At 36.0% G+C, this 18658-nt stretch overlaps 1 protein-coding gene across 4 annotated transcripts; it reads right to left on the bottom strand.

Annotated features, from left to right (window-relative positions):
- Window positions 1–4623: 4623 nt before the first annotated feature.
- Window positions 4624–18189, bottom strand: LOC113639782 (MORC family CW-type zinc finger protein 3-like). 4 transcript variants are annotated; one of them, XM_047814995.1, is made up of 19 exons: window positions 16180–16269; window positions 15927–15999; window positions 14533–14665; window positions 14118–14341; window positions 13730–13886; window positions 13249–13393; window positions 13006–13134; window positions 12752–12871; window positions 12156–12253; window positions 11024–11125; window positions 10674–10802; window positions 9969–10040; window positions 9841–9883; window positions 9145–9255; window positions 8487–8544; window positions 8345–8372; window positions 7328–8270; window positions 5411–5688; window positions 4624–5233 (listed from the first exon to the last, which is right to left on the bottom strand). In XM_047814995.1, the coding sequence occupies exons 1-19, from the start codon at window positions 16258–16260 to the stop codon at window positions 5074–5076; spliced, it is 3084 nt and encodes a 1027-aa protein (XP_047670951.1). In that variant the 5' UTR covers window positions 16261–16269; the 3' UTR covers window positions 4624–5073. The 4 variants fall into 4 exon arrangements, with proteins under 4 accessions (XP_047670951.1, XP_026997700.2, XP_047670950.1 ...); XM_027141899.2 differs by lacking the exon at window positions 16180–16269 and adding an exon at window positions 18004–18189 and having other exon boundaries at window positions 8345–8544; XM_047814994.1 differs by having other exon boundaries at window positions 8345–8544.
- Between the last annotated feature and the right edge of the window lie 469 nt (window positions 18190–18658).

Raw genomic sequence — 18658 nt, 5'->3', positions numbered from 1 at the left:
ACTCAGAGTAACTCAGATCCAAGGCAGGCCAAACCTGTGTTTGTGACATGGAAACCTTCAGAATTCCAATCTATACAAGCCTATCTAGACATGGAAACCTTCATGGCCTATCTATGCAAGGAGATGCATTGCAGACATACTTGGTCTCCAAATCCGTGGCAATCCAGAACTCGATCCCAAATTTGTCTGACTTGGTTGCGATATACTGTGTGAATGGACAACGAACCTTGGTAGGGAACAGCTGTTCATCTATGGTCATGTGTTTTCCTGGAGTGAAACTCTCAGCACAGTTCTTGTTGAAGCGTGTCCAGATGTCAGAGATAGCAGCAAAGAGATTGTCTCTTAGAAGGTGTTGCATAATTGAAATGAATCTATCTCGGGGCATTGTCTCTTTGAAAGCCAGGAGATTGGATAAGGGTGTCTGCCAAATGCTGTAAATGTAAATGTAAAAAATTGTTTTGAAACCATTTTGACCATTTTTAATGTCAGTAAATAATAAAACCTGTTTTTTTCCGGGTCAAATTGATTTGAATGCTTATAAATCAAAAATTCTACAATGATCACCGTTCTGTGTGATCAACTTACATTTGTGAACATTTTACACTTATGTCTATTTTGCCTAACGATGCCATCTGATCACCCAAAAACGGGCTACACACACACACACACACACACACACACACACACACACACACACACACACACACACACCACACAAAAACATGGCATAATTTATTGTGAATAAAACTTCCTTTACACCTCTTATGCTTTTTATTATATTTAATTTATAAACAATAAAATTCATGAAATTATTAAATATTATTTTGGATAACCACTGGCTGTGTATGCTGACTGAAGCAACTAAATTCATAAATAAGAGAGAGAAAACAAATATGATTTGAATATGAAAAGACAACATGTGTGTGTGTGTGTGGCATCATTTCGGTAGATCATATTTTGCCCTCTGCTAGGCAAAGGCATATCAAAAGTGTGAAATATTTACAAATGTGTAGCTTTTTTTTTCTGGAGGCCTAACGAAATGCAATGCTCAATTTGTGTGTAGGTGTGTGTGTGCGCATGTGTGTGTGTTAGTGCAGTGGTCCCCTTTTTTTCGCCAGGGACCGGTCAATGTTTGATAATTTTACCGTGGCCCGCTGGGGGTGGGGGCTATACAATTAAATTAAAATTAATAATTTTAATTTAATTGTATTTAAACATGCGTTTTAACTCACTACAACACTAAATCAATGAGAACCCTGAGCATGTTTCTTTACAACGAGACGGTTCCACACCCTAAAGACTTCTGGGTTGAAAACAACCCAATTTGTTATTTTAACGCAGCTAGTTGGGTTATCGTGTTTAACCCAGCATGCTGGGTTGTGATTTTAATCCAACTATTAGTTAAAAATGACTACACTGCTGGGTTGAATTTAACCCAAAATGGGTGAGAAATTTAAGTGATTAAAATAATGAATCTACAGCAATACTTACTTCGGGACTCCAACCCTGCCCAAGGGAAACAAGACTTCAATTACTTCCAATTAAATGTGTGAAATATGAAAAGTTAAAGAACATGGAATCCAATGAAGCAATCAGGTCACATTAATAATAATAATAATAATAATAATAATAATAATAATAATAATAATAATAATAATAATAATAATAAAAGTTTATTAACTATACACAGTTTAATTAATAATAAAAAAATAAAATAAAAAATAAGTTACAGTTTGTCTGCAAAAATGAATGCAGGCAGAACTCTTACTGCTGGTGTCTCCTCCCCAGGAAGTCCATTCATCAAACTGCCACACCAGGGAACACTGCTTGCTGCCATCGTCTAATTACATAGAAAATATTAATGTCAGTCAAAAGGCATTTTATCAAATAATTGCTCCTAAATTATCCTGGGTGTGTCACAAATAAAATGGCGGTCGAACATGTTTAGTTTCAAACCTTAACTTTATTTAGCCTGAGCTGACCTCAGACATAAACTTCGCCATATCAAAACCGTATCTAACACAGAAATCATTTATAATAAAGTAGATTTAACATGTACAAAAGTAATATTTAAAAAGAATTTACCTTTTTCCTTCCAAGCTCTGATGAAGATGCCGCACGCTCTCCTGTTCACTGATCTGGGATCTGGTGTGAGTCGGAGCACGGCTGTCACCTGGCAATCTGTTTAACTGACTGAAAGCCTAAATTGCACATATAACATTAGTTTGCACAGTAAAGCAGATTTTTTTATGGCTATGAACATCGTTAAATACATATTGAATAACGTAGGTTTCAGACAGAATTTCACTCACTTTTATCAGAAGACGCAAAGATGGCAGCTTCTCGCACTTGTGTCGTCCGATTTTCACGTTGACGTGCATGCTCTCTTTAACGTCCGTGTTCCCAACCCAGCGCCGCTGGGTTAGAGCTCAAGACAATTTTCAACCCAAACGGGTTAAAACGGCCCAAAGTCCTACACAGTGGCCTCAAACCAGCATTTGAGTTGAAAAAACAACCCAACGTTTTTTAAAGTGCATCTGGGGTAATAGGAGACAATGACACCCGAAGTGTGTTGCTTATGTCCAGTTTATTCCATTTTTTTGTTTTGGTTGCTGTCACTGCAAAAACCCCCGCTTCAAACAGATAGCATGTAGGAAATGGCAATAGGGATTTAAGTGCTGTGGTGGCAATCTCAGGGTATTCCGCCATGACTTTAATCCAGAACACCGGCAGAGTTTCTAACTTTCTAACGATGTCTGTTTCGTACTCATTGTTGCTAATTTGTGGGTTCAATCTGAGCAAACAGAATATACACGTACACCAAGCACTGTTAAACATGACAAAGTACCGGTGAACAGAGAGAAGAGCGATACACACCTTCTCTCCACCAAAGCCACTGCCGCTTGCAGCCGCTCAGCTCCAGACGTCACCTAATCCTGGCCCGATATCATGATATTTTGCGCATGCGCGGTATTGGTGCGGCTTTAGGTGACGTCTCTCAGCTCCCGGTTAACCTCTCGTCCATGGAAAGTTGCACAAACCCGAGAGAAATACAGCACGTTAATAAAATGGAAATAATTGAATGTTCCTTGGGCGGCCCGGTACCATTTGGTTGCGTGTTAGTGTGTTAGTGGACATTTTATGTGTGCATTTTTGTGTCTGTATGTATGTTCATTGCGCTGAAAAGGGCAAAGGTGTGACCTATTGCCCCACTAAATGTGGCCGGGTGAAATTGACTCAGGAGGACTTGAGGAGGAAAGTATTTATTTTACGAACACATAGTTCAACAAAAATAGACAAAATTAATTTTATATGCAAATTTCTTAATTTGGAACGGTCCTGGAAATTTTCAGGCAAATATGTGGAAGGAAACCCAAGTTATGACACATTAAACTTTCCAGATGAGTCAAATAGATCCCAGGTCTGCACAAGGGTTATATAAATATGATATGTACTATGGCAATGACAAACCTTAGCACACAATTTTTTATAAATAAAACAGACTATTTTGTATAGATAGGCCGTGAAGGTTTCCATGTCTAGATATGTTATAGATGTTTCCATGTCACACACACAGGTTTGGCCTGCCTTGGATCTGAGCTACTCTGAGTGAACAAATGCAAATGAGCCAGGCCTCACAGGTGATGGGGGTGTTTGCACAACAAAAGCAGCGCTGAAGAACTGTGAAAATCTCAACGGGGGGAATCACACCTCGGGACCCGCACCAGAAAATAAAAAAGTCAGTAAATCTAGTGATGAATGATTTATTTCAGGTGCACAAATCTTATTCTACAAATCACAAATTAAGAAAGTCTTACTTTCACATTTCTTTCGCAAGAGCTGCTTTGAATATGGTGCAAAACATTCACAAGCAAATGTGAAGCTAAAGTAACCTAAAGTTAGCTTTTACCTTTCGGAAAGCATGAGGAACTAACCTAATTACAAAACGCCTATTAAATTGTGCTAGGTTTATGCATGATCAAAACAGCAAACACATCACTCCTATCCTACAGTGCACTGACTCCCATTCAAATATCACATTAACTGTAAAATTCTATTACTGACCTATAAAACTCTAAATGGACTTGCGCCACAGTATGAGGTCACAAGAATCAATATTGAGGTCACAAGAGGCAAATACTTTTAGCAAAGACCACAGACAGGGGCTATATGACTAAAGATAGGATGAGGTCTTCCTTGGCATTGAATGCCTGTGGATTTGGATACAGATGTCCTTCAGTTTGGTGGATCTCAAACATGAGATGATGAACGAATACATATTGGTCAAAATGTTTTTTTTCTTTTTCAAACATGAACAACAAATCATTTAAAAATTTAAATAGGTATAATTTTTCTTGATGGAAATAGTCTTAAGAAATTATGCATCTCAATAGAAGTGGCTATAGTTGTTGATAATATTTTGCACAAAAATGATTAGTATTTAGAATGTTTGTAGACATTACACGAAACTTTTGAATGATAATAGGATATATTCTACACTGATGTGCATAACAAGGGACACTACTGTGATGGTGCACAAGCATACAGGTGCAAACAGGAAACCATAATGAAGAAAACCACAACAAATAGTTTCCTGGAAAAAGTAAAACAATAAATAAAAACTTAAGTTTAATTTTGTTTTATTTAAACATTACATGTGTACCAAGCCCTCATTTATGAATAGACAATTACAAAAACCAGGAGGATAATAACATAAAAAAAATGAAACAATGAAAAAATTAGCCATTACAAAAAAATGTATCTTTAATAAACCACTTATAATAAGATAATTTGTTTGTATACACACAGGAATTAATTATATAAATATAATTATATGTTATTAATGGTAAACTTACTTTTAAACATCCCTCAGGCAGTACAAGTTGCAATAGCTCCCTATCCACTTAATCAAACATAAGGCAAGCAATAAAAATCTTCATGTTTTGTATAGTTAAATTTAAAAATGTTAAGAAAACAATGTTGTTTATGTAGTGTATGTAGTTATTTATGCATTAAAACAACCAAATGATTAATGTGACTTAAAGGTTTGTGCTCTTCCGGTCACCATTTTTTCTATGTAGAGGCTGTCTCTGCAGGGGAGATCTCATTTACAACCTGAACGAGAATCTCATCAATGGCATCGCTATCGTAATTCACCTGCTGAAGGTCCAGATCAGGGGCGAGGGTGACCAGGAGACGGGCCAATGTTTGTCTGAGTTCTCTTAATTTGAGTCTAAAAGAAGAGAAACTCTATTTGAGTTATTGTGTTACAAGTCAGGGCTTTGGGTTCTGTTTCAAAAGCCACATAATTACAGTTTTATATCAATTTGAAATGCACAAATTGTATATTCATACAGCTATATAATACAGATATTATTGGTAATGTACCATTTTAGAGTGGAACTCTTACTTGTATGTCTGTTGGTTATTGTTGTCTTGTCCAATCTCTGGTCTGTCCTGTGTCTCATGCTGCTGTATACCAAGGTCTGTTCCTCTTCCTGAGTTGGAGGCTTCTGCTGAATTTGTTGTACTTTCTTCATGGGAACCTGTAGGAAAATCTGTCTGGACACCATGATCTTCTGTATGTACCTTGACCTTTTCACTCTCTTTCTTCATATCCTCTAAATTTCTCTTCAGGCTCTCACAGGAGGTCGACAAAGAGCAGTTCTCATGTTCTAGACTCTCCACCTGTGTGTGTGTGTGTGTGTGTGTGTGTGTGTGTGTGTGTGTGTGTGTGTGTGTGTGTGTGTGTGTGTGTGTGTGTGTTAGAGAGAGGATTAAGAAAATGTTTTTAAAAACTCCATTGAAGTGTCCACTTCAGTATTAATCATGTTCAAACAAAGGAGCTGCTGCTAAATAGTAGAACAGATATAACAGTCAATTATGTAAATAATATAAATATTGTGTACTGTAACGGTAAGGATATGAAGAACAGAGTATTAAATATTAACGTTGATTTTTTTTTTTTTGTATTTAATTTTTTTGAGTGCTACAAAGAGAGTCTAAAAAAAGTTAAAAAATTATATATACAAACAAAGAAAACTATTTTATTACATTTTCAGAGTTTCCATAATGATGTATATTAGTTTATTTTTTAATTTAGGAAAGTATCCAGGGAACAAAGCCACAGGAAGCAGGAAGCATCCGTTAGCATTGTTTGCATTCAGTGACCTGACTTTATTGGGAGTCTGTTAATTCTGCATATTCTAGTGCCACAGATTACAATCTATTTATCAACTGATTGAAATCTATCATTGAAGAATAAGTTTTCTGAAGAGTATCTGACACTGATCTGATTTTATAGAGCCTGTCTGTGTTTCCAGGGTCATGAGAGTAATTATCTACAAAGTGAAGGTATGTAAGGATTTGTATAAACTTTGTATTGGAAACCCATTTAAAAGTCCTTAGCTCAACTCTCACTTGATCGTTCTTTACCCACATACACACACACACGTATCGTGTTAATCGTATTAGAATATCGTATTAGAGTCCATCCCAACAATGGACTCTTATTTGTTGAGTTCAGGGAAACGCTTTCGCTCCTTGAAAGCGAACACAGAGAGAATGCGGAGAAGCTTCTTCCTGGAGGCCATTCAGAGTTTTAACCAGGAAACACCCAGGATCTAGTACTGGTCCTCTCCCTCCATCTTCACTTTTTTCTGCACAACCTTTTTTTTGCACTATGACACTTTAAATGAATAGGTTTTAATGATATATGTATATATTATGTATCTTTATTTATCTACCTTCTTTTGGTTTTATCTATCTATCCATCCATCCATCCATCCATCCCTCCCTATTGCATTCCTTTAATACTTGAACTCTGTATGTATGTGTACGTGACAAATATAATTTGTTCTGATTTAATTTGATTGGAAAATATTTTTATAAGTTGATAGTAAATAGTTTCATAAGTTGACTGGGTCATGATGTCTAGGTAATACATGACTAATAATACTGTAGGTTTCTTTGAAATCTTTAAAAATACTGAAAAATATTCTGTCCGAAGAAATATTGGTCATTTCTTATTGATTGAAGTAGAATAGAAGTGTAGTGCAGATATTCCTGAGGCAGATGAGTTTGCTGATGTTTTGTTGGACATCATGGGATTTTTTTGTGGTAATTATAAGTAGTACTGAATTAGCATCCTCTCTAGTAGCATTTATAAATCTATACTATTGAAACCCTTTCAAAAGGCTGTAAATGTATTTTGCGTAGTCTCCACTGTGCATGAAACGGATAACTATGCAAACTATTTTTTCTATAGTATTTTACAAAGCAATGTGAATGAAAACTAAACTTCATACAGCAAAAAAAAAATACCCACCTTAAGCTGTAGCTCTTCTCGCTCCTTGTTTCTCTGGTCAATTTCCCTTAACAGAATGTCCACTCGACAAGCCAGATCATCATCACACTCTAACAGAGATTGCTGGCCTTTTCTCTCCCTCTCTTCTTTTTCCATCTTCAGCCCACTAAGCTCTTCTTGGAGCAGCTTTATCTCCTCTTTTCCCTGCAAGTACAGCACTTTGTAGTCTTGTGCCTCCTCTGGGCTGGTCTGTGTGTATGTTCTGTGGCTTTGTTTCTTCTTCACCATGCTTTGGTCGAGCTCCAGCAACTTGCTCCTCAGCTCATCCACTTGTGAGTTGAGGACAAGCAACTGAACGCGGCTCTCATCTCTCTCCTTTGTCACCTCCTTCAGGAGTTCCAGCAGGTTGTCCTGTTGCTTCTGGGCCTCCAACACATCAAGAACTGAGTTTTGCAGTTTTGATGAAGTCTTACCCCCTTGACTTATATCATCTGAGACCTCCATATGCTTTAGTTCTTCTTCTGACTCAACTGAACTTGGAGATAATTTTGAGCTTGGTACACTATTCTCTTGAACTCTTATTTCCTTATTTCTTATCTGTTGTTTGTTTGTATTCCTCTTGAGATTATTTTCAGATTCAGAACAATTGATAACATTTTCTCCATCTGTGCTCCCATTTTTTTTTCCCATCCTTTCTGTATCCCCCTCTTCCTCCGTTACCTGTTGAGTCTGGGTTGCAATGCTGGTATCTCTGGAAGATACAGGGGGCAAAGTTGTTTGATTATACAGACGTGTTACTTGATCACAAACAGCAACAGAATTGTTTAGGATTGGTGGGGAACAGGATTCAGGTGAGGCTGTGGATGTTGATGGCCTGCTTGGTGAGTTGCTTCCAAAACTGTCTCCTATTCTGGCTCTCTTTATTCCTCCATTCTCTCTGCTTGGCTCGGTGGGTCTCGTCTTCCTAAAATTGAGAATAGATGGCATGTAATTGTGAAGGAGAAGGAGACAGGGTATGTGATAGAGAGATGTCAATACCTTGTTGAAATAGGTGAGCGAGCGGGATCTTGATGTGACCAGAAACGTGTACAGTTAATGACAGATTCACACTGGTAATACTTGAATTCAATAAATAAAGAGACATACTGTATATACACACACATGAAAAATAGGTCCTCACCTGCACGTCTCTGGGGACGTGAGTTGAGGGGGGAGTCAGGTGTTCCTTGGACAGGGCTCTGGTGAGTGTGGTATAGTGAGTGAGACAGTGAGTGTGGTATAAAAGCGGTTCCTACACTGTGGGGTAGGTTCTAGGATATTTGCATATAGTTGCATTAGCCTGTGTATTGTGATTTTTGCCTGTTAATCCATCAGTGCTTTTACTTTTCATCATAAGCAGTCCTCAGCATAGTCTAGAACAAACTAAATTTATTAGACAAACTTACTGCCTAGGCAATGCAATGTGTTTGTTCCCATTTTCTTCTGATAATGATGTGCACATTCTATTTAAGTACTAGGAATTAAGGCCACTTGATCACTATGAACTTGTTTTTCTCTTGTCAAGTTACCCTTTATATTGAAAAATGTGACAAACACACTGACTACACCTACACAGTGTATGTGCTTTGTGTAACGTTTAACTGAACTTATTTCTAGCAAGTAAGGGAAGCTTCTGTAATATGTGGACAATACATATGTAAAATTCACTTTTATGAATTTGTGTGTGCAATTATCATGAACTGCAGAAAGAGGTTTCTGAAATGGTGCATAATAAAATACAATACAAGTCTTGTAAATGATGCATTAGTTCTAAAAAATTCTGAAATAAAAGTTCTTACACCACGTTTGAGCTGGCGCATAAGGCCCTTTTGTGTCTTTAAGAGATCAGCTGCATCTTTGTTCAAAGCTAACATCAGCTTCTCATGTGCCTCTTTCTGCTGCAGCTCTATCTGTAACAGACACCACACTACTCAGTTTATGGTACATTTAACACAGACAATTTAATAAAAGAGTAATCATTTTAGTATTCATATTAATTTACTGTCACATTATCATTATTATACAACTGATTATCAAAACCAGAGTGGTGAAGTAATGGTGACGTATTTCAGTTCTGCTTAATGCTAGCAGTAATCTGCTTTATTCTAATAAATATCCATGTGGATCTGAAGATTATACTGAGAACAATGGGGGTGAGGTGAGAATACACCATGGATGGGTTCTCAGTCCATTTGTGTATGATACCATGCACACACACATTCACACAGAGTTTCTATTTCATTGCACTTTTCCATTTTAGCAATCCCAAAATCTGAATGCACTGAGCACAAAATAACAAAATATACACCACCAATTCCTGAAAACAACAACTTATGCAACTGTAATAATAAGCCAATTTTTATAATCACTCTGATTGCTATAGGTGTTATGTGGCTCAGATTGAATACAAATGCCAGATAGAAAAAGTTTTTACTGAATCTATACAGGGAGAGAACAAAAAGACACTTAACAAATCAAGTTAAAACATAACACACTTGCTGTCTGTTGTTATCCATCTGTATCTTCTGATTTTTCTCACTGTTTTGATACACATATGCAAAATTATATACAACATTATATGAGCATTATATATTTATTGTAAACAACAGGATGTATTACTTACTCCTGTTTGTAAGTTTTCTGGTATCTGGGTTCATCATCCTCATCCTCTGGCTCCTCTTCAACTGTACAAATCCTGAGGGAATCACAATTAATTTTGAACAAATTATTGCAGTGCACTTTCCTTGTGACAATCCCAGTTTTTAATATATTCTGTATTTCAGATTTATACCCCTCTTTCTGTTGTAATAACCCCCACACGGGAATAAATTTCCACTATATTTTTGAGCACAGCTATGATTCTCATTCAGCCCAAAATAGCATTAGGAAGTGTAGGACTGGCTTACAGTCAGCTTTCCAATTCATCCAAAAAATTGGGAGTTCTGTGCTTTTACAGTTCTGTGGAAGGCCAAGCATGTCTTCATGGATTTATGCCGTATGCACAGGGGCATTGTCATGCTGGAACAGGTTTGGGCTAGACTCCTTAGTTACAGTCAAGAGAAACCTTAATGTTACAGCATACAAAGACATTCTAGATAATTCTGTGCTTCTTCGTGGGAAAGTTTGGGGAAGAATCGCATATGACTGTGATTTTAAGGTGTCCAAATAGTTTTGGCCATGTATTGTCAACCATGATCAAAATGTACACTATTATAAGCTTTTTTTTGCACACACAGACACACAAACACAAAAAGACAGAAACACTCACATGGGAACAGGTAAACACACAAAAATAGACATACACCGGCTTTTTCAGACACAAACACACCTGAACTGGGGATCAGGGTTCATGTAGCAGAACCACTGAGTAGGGAGCTGCGACAAATCAATGCCATCAGGAAGTTTTCGCCAATTCAGACACTCATCACACTGCACCCAGTTTTGATCTGGTTTCTCCCTGCAAATCCACACATACACACAGATTTTTATTCACCAACTCATATTCTCATAAACCTCACCCATCCTTTTATCAGTCTTAGGACTGATTATAGAAACATACAGACATTGCAACTACTGGCATACTGTGTGTGTGTGTGTGTGTGTGTGTGTGTGTGTGTGTGTGTGTGTGTGTGTGTGTGTGTGTGTGTGTGTGTGTGTGTGTGTGTTTTAATTACTCACACATCTTCTTCAACAGGTACACTACAATTGGATTTCTGACGTCTGTAGCGGACTTCCTTCCAATATTCCTCAAGCTTAGTACTTACATTTTGCATAGTTTTCCTGCAGAGAATAAAAAACATTAATTACACCAGATTCACTCCCATACACAAAACACCTATCAATCACATTAATAAGCTAGGAATTTGTGCCAAAACTACAGTTTCACAAACTGCATCCAAGACTCTGTATGTGTGTAACTGGAGACTCCGCCAATGAATGCTATAATACAGTACTATAGTTGTACACTTGAAGGAAGAACAGAAACCAGTGTAAACAGCTGGTTTGTAACAGCAGGACCTGAACATAATCCCCAAACCGGCAGAGTGAACTACTATTTAGAGTTAACAACTATTTGCAATTAATGCAAAATTCTCCAACTTAGAGAATTTAAACTAGGCCATGGGATTGAGAGATATTTAGATATTGACCACTAGAATAAGAGAACAATGCATAAATCATCACAAGTATAAGAAGTAGAGCATCTGAAAAATTGCATTGTGTACAGGGCAGGTGTTACATCCTGTCAAGCCCAAACTCAGTCTGGGTGGTCTGATACTTCATCTTGCCAATATAGATAAGATAAGATAAGATAAGATAAGATAAGATAAGATAAGATAAGATAAGATAAGATAAGATATACCTTTATTCGTCCCACAATGGGGAAATTTCTCTGTTACAGCAGTAATATATATATATATATATATATATATATATATATATATATATATATATATATATATATATATAATGTATAAATAAATATATATATAATGTATAAAAAGAGTAGTGGTCACACTGAAGACATATTGCACATAGGTAATATTGCACATTTTACAAAATTTCTGTTATTGTACATGTTTAAAATACTTTGTTATTGTTTATTATTGCATAGTAAATCCTGTCTAGACAAAAATGTCAATTTACCTCACCATTACTTGTATACTATTACAAAATGTGATTCTATGCAATACTTAGTCTTTTCTCTGTGGACAATGTTATAAGTACTGTTGTTTTTTAATTATTATGGCCTCTGTTGTGACTTTGATTGTGGACCACAAAACTACACACCTGAAACAATAACTATACACACCTGTATTCTTCTGTCATCTCAAAGTCCTGCTTGTTGTGCATTGGCGTAAGGTAGTCACACTCTATCACCCCAATAACTCGCACTCCTGTTTTGTTGGCCTGGTCACAGAACACAATAAACATTGTAAACCTTATGTGAATTATGTGGTATTATTAGTCTAGTGAAAAATTATCAATGTTTTTAATTGATAAAGACTTTTGGAAATATGAATGTAAATGTGCCTATATATAAAGGATAAAATAACCTAGATATATCCTTTCTTAGAATCTAAGTCATCAAATATCTCTAGAATGTGGTGCATAATGGGTAAAAACATGGTTTACTGCTGACTGCTAGGGTCCCTATTTAGATCCTGTCTACTATGTCATTGGTGGTAGGTGGATTTGCTAGCGTCTTGCTGTTGATAAGTGTGTGCATGGTGGCTATGCATACAGTACAACCATTAAAATGTACCATCATTCAATATAGTTAGCTTTCTTTTTTCTTCCCAACTTAAGAAACTACTCCAGATATCTTCAGATGTTAATCTGGCACAATTCAAATATAGAGTGCTGCTGAAAGTTCCTGTTAGGAACTAAAAGCTCTATTATTCTTACCTTACGCTGGCAGGCAGCAGGTTCATAGGCTTTGATGAGGCGGTTTTTGTGGTACATCATCAATCCATAATGTTCTTTACTTTTTGTGTTGTAGCCAAAGGTGATTTTAATTCCCTTGTTCTGAGACAAAGACTTAAGAATCATGCCATAAAAATATTAAATCTGTTTCATTATACAGTAACAATATCTTAGTTATTCAACAGATATCATATAACACACACAATATATTATACCGAATATTTGGAAAAGGATACGAGAAATGTGGGTTTGTATGTGTCCTTAATGCTATATGCTAGGCTTTTGGAGATGAGCTGAGTTTTCACCTTCTGCCCACGTATAATGATCTGCATTTTAGGCTTTAGGTACAAGATACTGCTGTATGCCTGAATTAAAAGAAAAATAAACACAAATTTGACCATGCGGTCAGCACTGATATCTCAGTGAGCTGTCAAATGAGGAAAATGAATGATTTTAATATTTAGTGGTTTAAATCTCACCCGCAGTGAATATTCACTCTCAGGTGGTGATATTTGGCTCTCGGGGCCCTTGTTTGGCTCTTTGCTGCCTTCATTAATATCAACAGGGAGCCGAATATCATAGCGATCCTTCAAGAAGTCAAATTCCAATTCACCCGAGGACATTCTAAGGCACAACAAAGGTAATTATCAGAAAATCCAGTAAAAAGCACCTGACATTTACAGAGCACCTGACAACCAATTACAAACATATAATAAACATATCTGAACTGTAAATGGAATGATGATATAAAAAAAAATAATGGTGTGATAAATGTATAATTTAACCCAGAATCTTCTTACTGCTCATTACTCTTTATCAATCAGTGTGGTCCTCAATATATTCAACATTACATTTGTAAAATAAACATGACAAAGATCTAAACTACAGAGCTTCTGTACTTTCTATGCACTTTTCTGTGTTTTATCCCCTTTTTCTTTCTCTCTCTTTAATCATGGTTACTTGCGAAGGTTCCAGATGATGATGCGAGTTCCAGTGGAGTTGGTGCCGTGTGGGCCATTAATGGCTCTGAACTCAGTTAGCAGTTCTTCCTTAGTGCTAAACAAAGAATGGGTGAGAATATCATGGAGACACTCTTCATACTTCCGTGGACCACCGAGTGAGCAAAAAGGTTAAGGACCAACCTGTACAGAAGAACATTTAAATTCTCAAAAAGATTAGTGCATGATGTGAAAACCTTGTTATATGCAGTCACTGTTTTCTAGTCATTACTTCTTTCTTCTGTAGTAGTAAACATTTCTGCTTTATGAAATTCTTGCTCAATGCACATACAGTACACACTCACATCACCAATCAAAAGTTCTCTTTAATCTCTCTACAAATAGGATATCAGTCTCTCCAGCTTCTGTGAATGCGACAATAGGCACTATGACATTCTGTGCTCCTTTACTCTTGAGGTAAGTCTGTGACAGAAGACCCACACACATGGTGTTGTCTTTCTTTGAGAACACGATGGCATCCTTTCCCAAGCGCATGGAGCCGGACTTAAACCCGTTACCATAAAGACCAACTGGAACATGGCCTTTTACCGCTTTCTTATCACTGAAGCCAAAACTGAGTGAGAGAAAGAGAAAGAAAGAGATAATATGCATGATTGATATGTGTACCTGTAATTAAAAAACAGCAGTTAAATGAAAAACTTTATACATATGAACAAACTGCATCTTCAGATAAAGTGTATTACTTATGTAGATTATCTAAAAGACCTCTAAAGGATAATGTAGGCTTCATGAACACTCTCCTACCTGAGCATTTTGTGCATCTTGTCATAATCCATGCCTTTTCCATTATCCATGAAGATGAGGCAATCCTGGTCTTTGATCGCTGTTTTATCTATCCAGATATGCTTTGCACTGACATCTGGGTCATAAGCATTGTCTGTCAATATAGAAGAAATACAGAATAAATCAAATACTATCACTGATACTTGACTGTTCACCACTTCCCAGGAGTGTTTGGATTCCTAGTTAGCTGTAAAAAGCATTTGAAAAATGCAAACAAATCCCAAAACAAACAAATCCTGGTCCCTCTGGAGTCTGACTGGATCGACTCAACTGTTGCTTCTAATTTCCATAAGAACTTTTATTCACCATGCTGCAAATTAGTTTCTTGACACACAGCATCTCAGAATCCCTTCCATATTTTTATGACTACTATTACTGGTAAATGAAAATAAATGAGTGCAAAATATTGGCTAGTGAATATACTGTATGTTCAGTGTATATGTACAGGTAATGCTGCAAACGTGTTCAGAATTACAGTTATACAGAAATACCAGAATAGAATTCCAAATGAGTCCTGATATTGATGGGCATTTAGAGAAGAAAAAATACACAGCATTATTTTACTGTTAAATGAGAGTTTTGATTTCAATCATGCCCTCTCATGTAGTTTGCTCTCGTGCCTTTTTTTTGTTCTTCTGATGTTAACACTTGTTTTTTTTTACTATATTTTCATGTCTCTGAAAGCACCCCAAGGACAAATACCAATGTAATTAAATCAACACCAATGTTAACCATCTGGGGGAAACAAATCAACTCAAGACCACAACCCTGGCAGCTGCTTAATGTTTGGCTGCCCACATATCTTGAGAAAAACAAAATATCAGTAGAGAGAGCTAATATTTTACATTTCAACAGAAAAATAAAAATGTCATCAAATGGTAGTCAATGCCTTTTCCAGAAAATAATATAATAGCATAGCATTTGTACATTTACTACTTTTAAAGGTTATACAACAACACTGAAAGGCTACATATTAAAATAAAAATCAAATAAAATGTGTATATTTAAATTCTAGGCTAATAATAACAAAAGAAGACTGGAGAAAATGTAAATATGAATCAGGAAAGCAAGTATTTACATTAGGAAATCATAATAAAAATATTGTTCAAAACTCTCATTTAAGCCCTGTACTGTATATGAAATTTTAATTGATTAAATGTCTTTTGATTAGAAGATGATGTTAATGCATTAGGATAAAAAGGGGAATTGGAGTATTTACAAAAAGGCAGGTCTCTCTTTCAGAAAATACCAAAGTTATATTACTCATTAATATGCAGGCCAATTATAGTTTTGTAAGAGTAAGAAATTCCTCAGACTTTTAAAGAGTAATAAAACTGGAATGAATGGTGACTCACCAATCAGCTCTGCTATAGCGCTGAAGGGCCCAGTGTGGCTTGTAGAGTTTGTATGCAAATAACGTGGACTAACCTTTAGTCAGGGAAACATAACATGTCAATGAAGAAGCTATAATCACACTCCTAGACTTATGTTATGATATGTTAAAAATATAAAATAATACAGATGAAGAAAACGCATGAAGCATGTTTCAATGTCTCTAAAGTTAACCCGTTTAAAAAAAAACGGTTTTAGTTATCACACTTAATAGACCTTGCTTTGCTTTTGGCATTCGAAATACAAAAAAGACTTCAGAAAAAAAAGAAAACTTTCAGAGATCTGTTTCATTTTCATTTACACTGGAACATCCAGTTTTATTCTAGAATTTTCTGATCCACCTTAAAACAACAAAGTCTCTTCATCAGAAATGAAACTTGAAATACATGAAATACAAGGATTTTGGATTTCTTTTATGCTTGTTTAAACAAGAGAAAACACCTTGAGCAAATGTGTCTTACAAAAAAAAATTCTAAAAATCTATATATATATTACTGATTATTTTATAGCATGAGAGAAAACCAACAAGCACAGAACATATTAATTATTTAGTTATCTATTTATACAAGACATATGATGCCAGCCACCCGAGGATCCTGAGAATGTTTTTATATTGTACCACTTGGGAACACCTTTTTTTAAATTGTCCAGGAAATTGAACAGACCGTGTCTACTTTTACAGACACTTTTACAAAAGATAGAAGAAAGAATATGCTCTTCAGATTTAGACATTTAGAATTTATAAATCCCACTGTTAAATCGTTAAATTTATATTTAGCCTCAAAATTCTACACGAATAAGTATAGTGATGCAAACCAATAAGAAAATGAAGGCAAAGGCCGAAATGCAAACGTATAAGTTATATCAACTGGAAATGAAAAATGAGGATACTGCATCATCAACTTTTGTTCTCCATCATTAAACTATCTCTTGGTGAGGGCATATCTTCATATGGGTTTTGATATCATTGTTACCATTGCTAACACTCAACTGAACTGCTTTTCAATCCATTTAGTTGCATAAACATGAATATTTCTCCTGTGCAACATAAAGATTTGTCTATTTCTAACCAAACATGCCACACAGGTGCTTGTTCAGTCGCTTATCTTTTTGAGACTGTAGTACTGCAACATGACATGGTCTACCTGTACATGGCATTAAACCACTGAAACTGACCCAGAACACAGACGAATGACTGGTTTTCAACTTTTTTATGTTCTCCCACACCATCTCAAAACTAAACTCCCCAAATGGCTTCCTGTGATTTAAAACACATCTAAATGCTGTAAATGTAAACGTAAATACTGCAAGGCAGAATACACTTTTATGCCACTAAAATATTTAATAGCATACAAAACTAACAGTAATAAAACTAAAAAGAAAACAAACAACAAACACTGATAATAAAAGCAATACTAATACTACCTCTTGTACTACTACTATTACTACTACTACTACTACTAATAATAATAATAATAATAACAATTTGTGAAATAATATTTCTCAGCAATTCTTTTATTCTTTTATACAAGAACTGAACATATACAGATTATGCCTTTGCGTTACGGAAAGTATAGCAATATTTCTATTTTGAGCACTCACGGTGTTTATTATACACTAACCATCGCCATCTACAGGCGACACACTGCTACTTCATTAGCGTTTTAAGGTGGATTAGAAATATTTCACGAACAAACCGGACAATTTCAGGTGCGCAGTGTTTTACCCAGAAGGTTCATCTGTTGTTCAACAATGTCCTTTAACAACATTAAGTCACTGATGGTTGCCAAATAAGGACAAATAATGACTGTGTGTATCACCCAAATATGTATACTCACGTTTATCACCCAAATTTGTATACTCACGTTTATCACCCAAATTTGTATACTCACGTTTATCACCCAAATATGTATACTCACGTGAAAGTTTATTTAATCTCACATGGACTACACATCGCTTTGGTATTGTTTTGCACTTCTCGGCCACAGTATATATGCTTTACAGTTTGCTGCGTAAAGTTATAACATGAAGTTTACTTACTGCGCTTATAGGTATTCCTCCCTCTGTCTGTGCTGCCATGGTTGTAAGGAAATGAGCAGGTCTGAGTGGGCGGAGCCAGCATCCGTTTCATTTCATGTACGTCCGAATTTGACAGCTACTAGAAATCAGTGTAAAACAATTGCGCCAAGTACAGAGGTTTTGATGGTGCGAGACAATTGAGCACGTGACAATACGCAGAATGTGCAGTTGCGCATCAGGACATTTGAAGTCACAGAAAAAAAATGTAGTACTTTTCTCGCCCACAAACAAGACCACAATCACACCTTCTTAAATGATTTATTTCAGGTGCACAAGTCCTATTCTACAAATCACAAATGAAGAAACTCTTACTTTCACATATCTTTTGCAAGAGTTGCTTTGAATATGGTGCAAAACATTCACAAGCAAATGTGAAGCTAAAGTAACCTAAAGTTAGCTTTTACCTTTCGGAAAGCATGAGTAACTAACCTAATTACAAAACGCCAATTAAATTGTGCAAGGTTTATGCATGCTCAAAACAGCAAACACATCACTCCTATCCTACAGTGCACTGACTCCCATTCAAATATCACATTAACTGTAAAATTCTATTACTGACCTATAAACCACTAAATGGACTTACGCCACAGTATGAGGTCACAAGAAGCAATATTGA

The sequence above is a fragment of the Tachysurus fulvidraco genome, chromosome 6, assembly GCF_022655615.1.
Source record: "Tachysurus fulvidraco isolate hzauxx_2018 chromosome 6, HZAU_PFXX_2.0, whole genome shotgun sequence".
NCBI lineage: Eukaryota > Metazoa > Chordata > Actinopteri > Siluriformes > Bagridae > Tachysurus > Tachysurus fulvidraco.
This window is presented reverse-complemented; position numbering and strand designations above follow the sequence as displayed.

Bases quoted from the DNA above. Each gene is read 5' to 3' on its own strand.
- LOC113639782 (XM_047814994.1), bottom strand. From the start codon at position 16,260: ATGAAAATGAAACAGATCTCTGAAAGTTTTCTTTTTTTTCTGAAGTCT. The intron at 8,545-9,144 runs GTAAGAACTTTT...CACACTCACCAG, and splicing joins TGCGCCAGCTCAAACGTGGT to AGCCCTGTCCAAGGAACACC. The intron at 5,234-5,410 runs GTAAGAGTTCCA...CTCTTCTTTTAG, and splicing joins AATAACCAACAGACATACAA to ACTCAAATTAAGAGAACTCA.